Below are 12,927 nucleotides of genomic sequence, written 5' to 3' on the forward strand. Positions count from 1 at the left end.
GGTAAATACATCCGCCGTTCGTCAGTTTACAGTTTCCTTACAGTATTTTGAATTCTGTCCGAAAGAATGCGAAGAAAATTTTATTAAAGTGTTACGCTTGGATCTCTTCGTATTCTGTGAACAGAGTAGGCGAAAAGGACAACGTTCAATTTTTTTCACTTTCTAGAAGCGTTTGAGGATTATGAAGGTAGAATATTTTCCAACGAAAAATCGGTATAGTTCAAAGAGAAATATGGAGTTATTTGAGGACCGTGTCCAGCCGTGTCATTGAAAAGTTTTTTAGTGTCAAGCCTTTGGATGGCTTCGTACTCGGTATACAGGGTTAGCGAAAAACATCAAGTTCGAAATTGTAGGCTGCCTGGAAGCGCTTGAGGATTGTAAATAAAGGTAGAACATTTTCGTATAAATGTATTTTGGATTTCGTTAGACTAAGATTTCGACTCTCGAGAGTCTCGCCTCGTAGAACTGCGTTTACACTGACCAGTCGATGTAAATGTTTCGGAAGGAAGTATTCAAGGATGCGCGGGACCTATGCTTTATCAATGGCGTAGTCTTCGTTGCAAAGAGAGGTTCATCAGCAATCCGTTTCATTGAATTGAAATGCAAAGTACTTTTAAAACCTGAACACCCGAAATCGCCAGCTGATTTACTTTCGCAGCTTAGTCGTTTCAGCTTGTCACTGAGGGTACAGGTCCAGTTCTACGGAAGCGGTTGACGACACATCAGAGATCTTTAGCTGCACAAGTCGAGAAAAAAGAAATTGTTCGGATTAACCCACCTTTAAGTAAACCAGCTTCCATCTGTGCGGCAAGTAAGGATATCCTCTTGTGTGCAGATGATGAGCAGAGAAGTATAATGCAGCTGGAATTAGAGTACAAGGGAGTGGCTATCATCGGAATTGTTGGAAAATGGCCAAAAAACCTCTTTGGTACAATAAACATAGGCCCAACATAGATATTTCTCCTTTTAGGGCGTAGTTTGTTTGTTTATGGGAAAACAAATAATGTTACAACGAATTTTTTAATGTTAGTGTTAAAATGGCTAAAAATGAACCGTTCAATGTTATATAGCCAAAAAAATTAATGTTTAGTTCTATCGAAGTACTCCCATTCAGATCCTCTTTACTGCCTCGGAATCTACAGAATCAATGGATTCATCCAATTCCACGCCGAATTAAAACGTAGAGAACTGTTTTAAACAAAATATTTTTGACAAGTTCTTCAACTTCATCGGAGAAAACGCAGAAGGTATTTTGAGACAACGTGACAGGGTAAAAATAACTAACCAATCAGAGGCGCTATATAAACAAAAACGGTGGTTCAAAACAAAAACAAACGACCGCGTTGCATCAAGGTTGGAAATGGGCCTTTAATCTTGTGTGTGGGTTAATTTAGTATCAATCCGTGGAGTGCCTTGGTCAGAAAATATAATGCTTTTGTTATGGAAAATTGCAGCAAGTCATCCTCTAGTGGTTAGAATGCTGACTAAAAGCAGAATACTTTAATTCACACATTGCACGCAGAAAAACGATAGAATTACTGTAGCAAGAAAATCACACCAACTATTTCTCTACTAGGAAAGCTATTTTAAAACCTCTGTTAATTAATATGAGCAATTTGTAAAGGCCAACTTTACTTGTTATCAGACATATAAACGTTATCGCTCATGCAGAATCTCTGTCGAAAATCCTTAATTTTGAGCCAGAAGACGAGTGCAACAGTATCCCAGTAGTTGCATTTGAGAGGATCTCGTCTCGCAAAAAAGCGAAAACCCAATTTGAAACTAAGACATTTCTTGTTTAGCTAACAGGATGATATATTTATCTGAGAATTGAAATAATTTCCACTGTCGTGAAGCGTTTCCATACCCAAAATTGACTTCTTTTTTGTTTCGTATGTTTGATTATTTATCAAACGAGTTGAATTTTGCTACCGGTAAAGTAGACGAGAAGAATGTAGCAGGAATGTTCCGGCACGGAATAGTCAAGCTAGTTCTGCGTGCGTAAAGTGATGTATCTGATCAGCTATTTTCAGGAAGATGAGTGCGTAGATTGTCAAATTAACACACGTTTTGTAGGAAATTGGTGCCCACGAAACGAGTAAAGAGAGTAGCTCTGATGATGAACCGTAAACTGGTTGACACATGAGGCATCCATGTTTTAAAGGTTAGCTTTCCGTCAGTTAACGTTGGAGATAGGTCACTTCAAAGCTCAATAGACCAAAATAAGTTATAATCTTGTGTTTTTTAGTAGCAACATGTATCGTTCCATTGTGAAAGGAGGTCATATGCTCGGTCATGTGACATAATTTGCAGATGTTGAGCATGGTTGGCCTTCTACCATTAAGAGCTAAAGATATAATCGGAAGTTTCTTTTCATAAAAAACAAAAGAAATGGTCGGAAACAGTGGTTACCTAAGTGAGCCTTTTTTTTCATGTCAAATTATACATGAAATTGGGTGGAAATGATATTTATCTCATTGCTTTAAGCTAAATAAGCAAATATTTGGCTGAAACTGCGGATTGTACGACCCTTTCATAGATAATAATAGAATACGGAGGGATATTTCATACATTTAAGTCGCAGAGGACCTATAGATATTCTTATACCAGCTCTAAAAGGCTATTTTGACTCCTTTGAGGTCGTGTGGTGTCCTGAGCATGATTGGGATTTGTGTTTTTAAGATGTAACTATAATTAAAGATTTTCGCAATAAAAATTGACTAGTTTCAGAATTATTAGTGGTTAAATGTTTTAAAAGTAGTTAAAAGATTGGGCGACACCCTGTTTCCATGTATTGAAGTGTGACGTACAAAAATCACGAAGAATTATTCTATCAAAATTCCATAATGCCATAATGCTACGGTCTCGTAGGCTTGGGCGAAATGCCATTTCTGAACATTTCCGTCATTTTTGTTTGTTTGTTTTTTCTAAATTACCTGATGAGAACAGAAAGCTTTCCAAATTATGTATAGACTCATGAATGAATCAAATGGGCTGTGAACCACTAAAAGTAACTAATGAATGACGAAGGGGTGAGATGTGGACCCCACTAGACTGGGTTTGTATTAAACTTCTAGTTGTAACTGGTCATGTTTTATATATGTGTAATTTGGTGTAACTTTCTTAATGACGAGTGAATTCAGAATCTAAAGATCAGTATACTATCCATGCCTGCTTTTTACCAACTCCAGAGGTCGAATGGCTGCGTGTATGCAAACACTGAAATAATTAACTATCTTACATAGCGAGGCAGCATAGAGCTTGCAGGTTACACAATGCCCCAAAGCAGGAGGTCATGGAAATCAACTACCAAAGCGCAACATTTGTTTCTCCTTTCTCTGTGTTTAAATGAAAAAGTGAAGGCTGTAATTACTCTACAGTACAATACGTCACTTGTTCGGCAATCAAGCATTCAGTGTAAGGTGGCAAGGCTTACAAATAATGAATATAAAATGGATTCTCGCCCTCAAATAATATATCTCTTCGAGCGTCACACAGGCAAATATGTGCACAAATCTTAGGCATGCACTTTTAGTTTTAGCCCATTTTCGTATATGTCAGCTGATGTCAGCCATCAGTAAAAAATCATGCACTTTCTCAGCTGACGGTTAGAATTTTGGCCAATTCTCAGCTTTCCATTAAGCCCAACCAAAAGTTCTCACATAGAATCAGAATATCCGTTAACCTTGTGCGCTAGTCAAACGGAGTGAATTTGGATTGTCACGATGACTCGGAAATGGCTTTTAGCCATTTTCTGAGTTACATTTAAACACAGTCTTACTGATGCAATGGGTTGCTAAAACAATTGTTACTTCCTCCGAAGCAAAATAATGAACTCAATGATTCCACCTGAATTCAAATGTCCCAACCAAGATATGGGACGAACGCATACAAAGCCGAAAAGGATTTGAGGTGAAATTCTGTTTCCTTACACTTTTGAACAGATTCGTCAGTTTTGTGTACCTGAACCCCATTAACAGGAGTTGCACTGTGAATAAAGTTCATTCAGGAATAGAAAATTAAGGTTAAAATATACTTACAGTAAACTAAAATCTTTGTGTCATTGGAAGTGACTTCCACTGAGTTATTGGCTCGACATGTATATTGTCCTGCATCTTTTCTGTTTATATTATGGAACTTTAAGGACGCAGCTTTCTTCCCTGAAGTTTTCAGTACTCCATTTCTAATCCATGCTACATCCGGCGGTGGTTTCCCAGAAGCTGTACAGGTTACGGTGACAGGGGATCCTTCAATGAAATATTTTCCTCCTGGAGAGAGATATATAAGCGGTGCCTCTGAAAGGTTAAAAAAAAAAAAAAGATTATAACGTTCCTCATATGGCGTAGCAAATCTCACTTGGAATGGGTCTTAAGAAATACTCAATTTCCAAAAAAATAAACAAAAGCATCCAGGATTTATCCCCAACAACCAACTAGTATAGGGAGGTTCAAACTTCATTCAGTACAAGTTAACCTGTTGATGCTAGCTACTGGAAAACTTACCCACAAGCTAAATTGTAAAGCAGAGCCCCAGCCTTGGGAATCAAGGGCTAATTCAGGAAGTCACTCATTGGGCTAAGGAACCTAGCTTCAAGGCTACTCCCATTTTTTATTCAATTTTTTGCTGCTGCACAAACGAATAAGAACAGAACCAATTAAGCCACACCTAACTTAGAACTTGGTCTGACAAAGGATCTATGAAGACATCCTAAACCCAGAGAACTGAAATTTTGACTGAAAAAGAGAAAGTATGGATTCTTCCAGATAAAAAGAATATACCAGGGCATGCTGAACGCTGCTTGCCCATCACTTAATGTCAAAACAAGACCTTATTCATCTCCTTGTTTATGGATCATTCTTTTAACAGACATTAAACAATTTTTTCATCATGGTTCTTCTACAAGAGGACTTTGCACAAGGGAGAGTTTCGAACTTTTCCTCAGCATTTTGAAGAATCATACCCACAAATAAAACGTTCTTAAGCCCAAGTAAAACAAAGAAAACAAATTACCTCCCAGCATTAAGAATGGACTGTATGAAGACCACTGTTGACAAATTTATGCTAAAACTAATATCAAACCTTTTGCTCCATCGATCATGTTATCCCCCTAAAGAGGAGAATTACATTACAATACAATTGTGAATAGGTGTTTCCAAAACTTATGGTGAGATGACTCTAACTGATCCTTAAAACTGAAGTGAAATCAGCAAGGGTCATCAAAATATGAGTCAAATTAAACAAAGGCACTTGCTACAAATTAATTAACAAAAAACAATTAAATTTTTATACAGCATGGTTCAGTCTTATACCCCATTCACACCAGCAAAACATGTTTTGTTAAACTGGTTTTCATTGAATGAAAATTATAAACAGAGAACTGAAAAACTTGATTTTCCATTGGATTCAAGTACTTGCTAACTTGCATTTCCAATGTGCTACATTCAAGTCAAAAATATTCGGCTAAATACTTTCTATGAAGAAAAAAAAAATTAAACTGTGTTTAACAAAACAACTTTTAAACATGTTTAAGCTTTGGTGTGAATGGGGCATTAGTTTTGGACTAAACGCAAAACAGGCAATACCCAGAATGTTGGGTGAGAAATACTTGAGAGCAAAAGGGCGGCTTAAATTCAGGCTAAGCAGTTCCTAATAATAACCGACACAAGATTTGAGCTTGCATTAGCAAGGAAACTGTCTTCCAGACCATCAAGCGATCTTAATGTTGATTAAGAAACTACAAGAGATGGTGGGAAAGAGGTTGTAGAGGCGACACCAAAATACTCTTCGATTCATCTTTGTAAGGTAATATTCATGTTGGAAAGTAAAGGTTTGAGTAAGAAATGAAAAAAATTACCTTCCAAGCCAGATTAGCTGAAAGAGTAAAACTACTTAGTATTATATTATGTGCAAGTGCTACAGGTTTGGGAAACTATACGTAGATTCCTTTAGAATGGAGTGGCTTGTTCGAAAAATTTCCAGATCTTTAGGTGGATAATACTAATTGTGCATCTTAAAATATTCATATACCCATTTCTCAAACCGCAGAAACCGTGGGAGCATTAGCCTCGTGAATGTCATCGCAGTAAAATAGCAGAAACACTTGAAGATGAAATATAGTAAGGATAAAGATGATTTTTTTTCGCAACCCAATGCCAAAAGGATCATGGTGAACACACTAAATCAAAACCTGCAAAACTATTGACAGTGCATGGAACATCTTGGATATGGGGCTAGCAGACAGGAGAAAACTAGGGAATGAATGGCTGTCAAACTGGTCAAACGAGAATCTAAGTCACTAGCACACTTAGCACACTTCTCTACAACAAAATCTTGTTACATAATAGATTCCATTCTTTGTGCTATAACTTTTGTCCAAACGCAATCTAAATGTACACGACAATCAGCATTTTGGTAGAGATGAAAGAAGAAAGACTATCCATTAAATCCTCTAGGGGCCTTTTCCTTTTTTCATTTGTTTTTAAGTTTTGAAATCAAATTAAGTAATACTTAGCAGATATATCCATACTTGCAAATGTTATATGCCAGGGAGTGGATTTAACCGGATGCCACAAAACTGTACAGTGACAAGGAAATAGAGAAGATTATGTAATGGTTGGTAAGCAAAAACAATTTTTATTCATGAGTCATAGACGATCAAAACCAGTAAACAGTGAGTTTGAATTCTTCTCCACAAGTAAATGAAATCGTTCAAGCAAACAATGAAGTAAATTGTACATGATTATTGAGATATCACAAATGTTTTCAACTTTGAATCACAGTCAAATGACCAAGAAGTTACATACTTAATATCACACTCGTTTTCATGTATTTAATGTTGTCAGGATATCCAAGATGCTATATTCGAAAATGGAAGGTAAATCACCCAGAGAGAAGATTAAAAAGTCTGTCCAAAGAACATTCCGCTTCCGTTTTGAAAAGTTTAGGTTGCGTAAGCTCACAAAATGTTTCATACTCTAAATTGAAATTAAATACTTTTAGTCTCTCGGGGCTCTTTGGGGAATTCAGCCAGTTTCTCAGTGGGGCAACCAAAGCCATCCATAAAACTAGAGCTGTTGAACTGACCTCCATGTATAACAGCATCTGCTAAGAACAGCATTCCTAACTTGACACGTTGATCATCGAATTATTTTTTCTGTTTGCATACTCGGCGTCTTTCATACGCATCAAGAACTTGGATTATAGACTTTGTTGGTTTACTACTACCTTAACTTTAAGAAAGGGGCAAATTTTTCAGGTCTCGAATCGCTCTGATTCTTAGTTTCAAAATCAAAAATTGGAAGTCACCACTCTGTTGGCTAAACGTACATCGGTATTGTAACTTACATCTGTACTGTACCTTGAAGATCATAATCCTTAGAGAGCAGCAAATGGCATAGTGCCGACTTTCATTCCCTTCGGCGAGTCCCTTTAAAAGGCAATGCCTCTTTTTTCACACCAAATTAATTTGACATGCTGCCTGTGATTGCCCATACCATATTTTCCTTCATTTATTTAGCAAAATCGTATAACCATTCGAATTGTTTCTACTTTGACTGAACACTTTTAAGTGACAGCTTTGCTGAGAGAAAATCTCAGCACTCATATTAATAATAGTTATCTATGCATAACAGAGTAACGCAGTAGTTGGTGCCAGAAGAATAAAGTAATAACTCTTTGATTTCTCTCTGATAAGAAACAGCAAAGTAAATGGTAGAATAAATTTTCTCCTTTTAGGAGTCTGGTGATGTATGCCAAGTAAAAGTAGCACTATTGTTAGCTAGCCACTTTCAGCCCTGCATATAAGTCTTGCGCAAATTAATGCTATTGTTTGCTTTCTCCAGATCTCAGAAATATGAGAGTTATGAGTTGGGTTCATTTGATTTATGTTTGATTATTGATGGTTATGTCTGTTACACGTACCTGCCACAATAAGATGCACTGTACTTCCAATCGTCCCTACAAAGCTTCCATAAACACTACATTTAAATTCAGTATTGTCTGCAAGGTGGATGTTCCTTACAACCAGGGTAGCGCTTCCTTCAACTTTAACTCTTCCTTTGTAAGATGGAGGAATATCAGGATGTTCTTGGACACCACCACTGTTGTTAAAAATCATTCTGACAAATGCACCATTTACCAGAACACTGTAGAGAATGCTCCAAACCTTACTATGTGGATCAGTGTAGTCCCACACCAGGTTAGCATCACTACCATTTTTAAAGTAGCTTGGATTAGGAGGTTCCTGGGTGAAACGCACATGCACACCCTCTAAAACAGACAACCATAAACATAATATTCTCTTAGTGTAAACAGTAACAAAAATAAGTGTAAATATACACTAAATTGGTTTTCACTGATATCAATCGCTCAAAATATACTTTCATTAGCGAAGAAATAAGGTTCAGCAACAGTAATGTGTAACTGTTTGTGCCTTATGAAAATCATTTGTGACAAGTTCCACTTTATTTCCTTTCCAAAATGTGTACAATGGGGAAATTCCAAAATTTAAAAGTGGTACTCTTGAAGAAATTTTTTGAAGAACATTTTGAAGTGGTTGCTTTAATCAGCCCATGCATGGTGATTATAGCGAGATATGATGCAATCCTTGACCAATCAGAACAAGCGCATATCTTTAATCATCTGAGCAATTTCCTGGAGGGAAAGTCACACTCAACTTAGCTAGCAGCAATTGTGACGGTCACTGGACATATGATTTCTCTGAGTAACTAAATATTTAGGAGCGCGTAGTTTTTACTCATTCGTTTTGTTATTAGGAATTTTCCTGTAAGATTTAGAAAGCTTATGATCAGCTAGGAATGCCTTTACATTTGAAAGTGTAAGAATAAATGTGGTTTTATGGCGTCCTTGAATGTGGTTTCACAGCGCCCTCGATTGTCGATAGAAGCAACGTCGGTTGTAGTTTAGTTGAGTTTGTACTGCCTTATTGAACAGTTCGCTTGAGAGAACGCTAAAGAGCAGTTTCAATTACCTACTTGGCTAGCATTCCTAATAAGCCAATTTACAATTCTACACGTGAATTATACCTTTATAGTTGTACGCCCCTTAAGTATCGAGTTTTATTTTACATAAGATTGTTCCAGTTACGTAACGTTGCAGTTTCTCCAAGCCCTTAAAGACAGGATTAGACGTAAGTTCCAGCCTATTGTATTTAGTTTCCTTTTCTTTTCGATTTCGTTTGTTTTGTAATTGGCCTCAGCCCACTTTTAATGTTGTTTAATTGCAATTCCCCTTTTTAGTTTTCACCGCATGTGTATGATAGTCAGACGATAGCATTAAACGTTGTTAAATCATCTTGTGTTGTCGATTCCTACACCGTGGTTGACACTCTACGAACTCCAGTGCGCAACACCCTGTGTCCGCTGCATTGGGTACGCGACAACATGTGCTTGACCTAGTTAATTACCGAATCGCCTTTAGTCGGTTAGCTTGTTGTCTAGCTTATAAACCTCGTAAATTCGCTAGGTTATTATTTTGTTTCGCTGTTAACAATGACTTCATTGTATTTTGTTTTTATCCCGTTTTTGCTTTTGCTTTTCCGTAGTTAGGAATCAGGCAAATTCTTTCTCTTGTTCACTGGCATTTCTCGTTTTATTTTCATCTATTATTGTAATTGAAGGCGCGCGTTTGTTCCAAAACGTGTTCACTTCAATCGTTGTTTGAACAATAATCGCACAGTTTTTCATCATTTCAATCACTTTATTGCAATAAAACCTCTGTTCAATACACAACTCTTGTTGTTGGCCTATATTTTCTCAGTTTTGTTCTCACGTTTCGTTCGTTTTGTTTCGCTCTACTTATGATTTGAATTTCATAATTTGCCAATTAGGTCACAATTATTTGTTCGCCAATTAGAGCTTCTCCGTTCCATTTAATTTTCTTAGATTCGCTCTAACCTTGCACACTTTTATGTAGAATCCTCTTGTTGTTTAGTCGTAGTTGTCATGCGCGGTTTTACTGTAGCATTTTTATCGTTTTCAGCCGTACACGTTAACGTTCACGCGAATCGCTTGTGCAACACGTCTAGTAATTTTTTTTATTTCAGTTGTGTGACCATACGTCACATCCAGTTTATTGTTATCTTCAGCCAATTTTTCGTTTTGTCATTTCAAACAGGTTTTAGTCTTTAACGTCCTCGTATTTTCAAGAACCTATTCTGTGCAATTTGCCTTTTGTGGTGCTGTTGGTTTGCATTTACAGCAAATTGCTTGGGAAATCTTTGAATCCTCCACGTTCCTACTTGCTCGACCGCCGCATCCTGTTACATAATTATCCTTGCAGAGGTCATTATTTGAACCAATAATGAGTGATGGATGGCAAGGGAGAGAGTTTATGCACAGATGGCAACTCTTTCCCAGGTTTGCATAGCCATCATCTTTGTAATGGAAAGTCACCTGACAAAGCAGTAGCTCAGTTTCTCATGGCTAAGAAGACGACCCACACTAATCAAGAAAATAGTGCACTTCTCAGTTTCAATTTTGATCTTAAATTCTGATCGTATGGTATTGTTACACTCGAAGCATAAAATCCTTTGCTCTTGATTTCTACCGCTTCATAGTTATTCAGACTTCATTTATCACTGTATTATTTATGATTGAAATTCCAACATCATATCAAAAATTTTGAAATACAAAAACGGTCGAAAGCTATCTCAGAGTTCGGAAATCATTTGGGCTAACATCACTTTCAGAAATTAAGGGTCGCCGTTTTCGTTGTCTAAGCTTAAAATAACATTTGGTAAAAGACACTCTAAAATCCTTTGAACGGGAGAATACATTTCCGACTTACCTGACCCGTGGAACTTTACCAGCAGAAGAAAGAGTAAGGAAATTTCATTATCACGGAAAGGAACCATCGTCTCAGACCTTTGCTGATGCTTCAATGAGGAAGGTTGTGCCAAAATCCTGCGGAAGTCACTTTGAAGGGATAGACGAGAAGGCCCTTCTTCGTTTTGAGACTGGGACCAAGTTTCACGATCATCCTCGTAAAATTGTCGGCCCCAGTTGGCAAAATTGGATAAATGACATGACAGATGGTGTAATTTATGAAGGAAAACTCAATTTATGCTTAATACTTGTGACATTTGTATGACTTGTAAAAAACCTTCCTTGGGGAGAAATGTTCCAATGTAAACAAATGTAAACTATGCGTGAAACTTGTAATGTGTCGAATGAGAGCGATACCGATGGCGCCGATATCGATCGCGCACGCGTGTGAAGCTAAATGAAAGTCACGCAAACAAAAAATAACTTGTAACGGACAGTTTTCAACTCCTCTTTCTTGTTTATCAACCGTGGATGGATTTTTTTTAAAGGGCTACTTAATATAATTAAGATAGGTTCCGCTGATCTATCCCCTGTGACGATGGCACGAGAGTCCCCATAGTCCGGGGCCGGAAACGGAAGTCAAGGGGATCTCAAGCGAAATAATAACGCAATCCAGACGCGCAAACTCAGTCAGTACATGGCAAGAAATGCAGAAAAATCGAAACAAATAAATTTTTTAGAGAGTAATTTTCCTCAAGACTACCTCTATCTTGGTATCAGCTTCTTCATGAACATTGGAACCATGTTATTTAAGAACATCTCAGACTTTTACTTTTGTGCCCGGTGTAAAATCAGCCGAGAGGCTACTGCACGAGCACGAAGTGGAAATAGCAACTAACTTTTTTACTTATTACAGCTACAATGTTGGGAAAGATAAGTCTAAAGTCCGAGGGGCGCCACAGATGAACTCCGGTCACGAGAGGGATGCCAGGGTGTAGGGGTTATGGGGAGACCAAGAGGGAAGAGGGGAATCCAAAAACTTCCAATTAAATATTGTAGCATTCCATAAAAACTGCAAATGAAATCTACTCTTTATGTCAATTTTGAGAGACACTTACATTATTTTCTCTTTTTTTTTGTAGAAACTGGAAACAGTAGAATAATATAAAAAATAAAAGCGCTACAGAACTTCAATTTGAAATGTGGTGGCTAGCCTGAAAAAAGGGGGTTTATATGTAATTTTTAATACTCTATTTCAGATCTGATCCAAAAGTCAATACCTACAGCGAATGCCTCCCACACAGACTTATTGACTAACTGACTGACTGACTACCAGATCAAATTAATAAATGAATGATTGAATGAATGAGTGCATGTCTCTTCAATGCTCTTTTGATTTTTACTGAGAAAATGAAAGAAAAAAAAGTATTTTTTTAAGATCCCCAGACTGCAATGTTCCAACCAAGGATCACCTATGATGGAGTTCCTTTTATTATCGCTGGAGAGCGAGTATATGATTACCATCAGGGCACTAACTGGAATGCAGCTGATAAGCAGCGAAGAAAATATGTTAAAGTGACAAACACATGGTGTTTTTTTTCTGCGGTTCTAAGAAAAATGCAAAAGAATAAAACATAAAAGCACTGCAGAACTTCAATAACTAAAATTTGGTGGGCAGCCTGAAAAAAGGGTCTCTATTTGTGGTTTTCAATACCCTATTTTAAAGTGATTCAAAAGTCAATACCTTCAGCACATGCATCCCGCGCAGGGCTATTGACTAACTGACTGACTGACTACTAGACCAAATTAATAAATAAATGACTGAATGAATAAATGTCTCTTCAATTCCCTTTTGATTTGTCACAGAAGTAGTGTTTTAAGACCCCCAGACCGCAATGTCCCAACCAAGGATCACATATGATGGAGTTCTTGTTATTATCACTAGAAAGTGTGTATGTGATTGCCATCAGGGCACTAACTGGAATGCAGCTGATAAGTAACGAAGAAAAAATGCTAAGGTTACAAACACATGATTGTATTGTTTGAAGATATGTTAATCAATGAGCCTAAAGAAGCCAGTCTTCCGTGACATTTGCCTAATGCGAGGCGAAAAACTGATCAATTGAAAAATTAAAACAAAAAT

The 12,927-nt window shown here is 37.2% G+C and overlaps 1 protein-coding gene across 1 annotated transcript in view; it reads right to left on the minus strand.

Annotated features, from left to right (window-relative positions):
• Window positions 1-10,873, minus strand: part of LOC113664524 (neural cell adhesion molecule 1) — a 17,874-nt gene extending 7,001 nt beyond the window's left edge. Inside the window, exons 1-3 of the mRNA XM_089209175.1 lie at window positions 10,807-10,873; window positions 7,921-8,268; window positions 4,041-4,295 (exon numbers count right to left, since the gene is read on the minus strand). Coding sequence (XP_089065301.1) covers window positions 4,041-4,295; window positions 7,921-8,268; window positions 10,807-10,873 — 670 coding nt within the window. The remainder of the gene's footprint in view (window positions 1-4,040; window positions 4,296-7,920; window positions 8,269-10,806) is intronic.
• Window positions 10,874-12,927: the final 2,054 nt, after the last annotated feature.

Source organism: Pocillopora damicornis, chromosome 6 (genome assembly GCF_964200805.1).
Source record: "Pocillopora damicornis chromosome 6, jaPocDami1.2, whole genome shotgun sequence".
NCBI lineage: Eukaryota > Metazoa > Cnidaria > Anthozoa > Scleractinia > Pocilloporidae > Pocillopora > Pocillopora damicornis.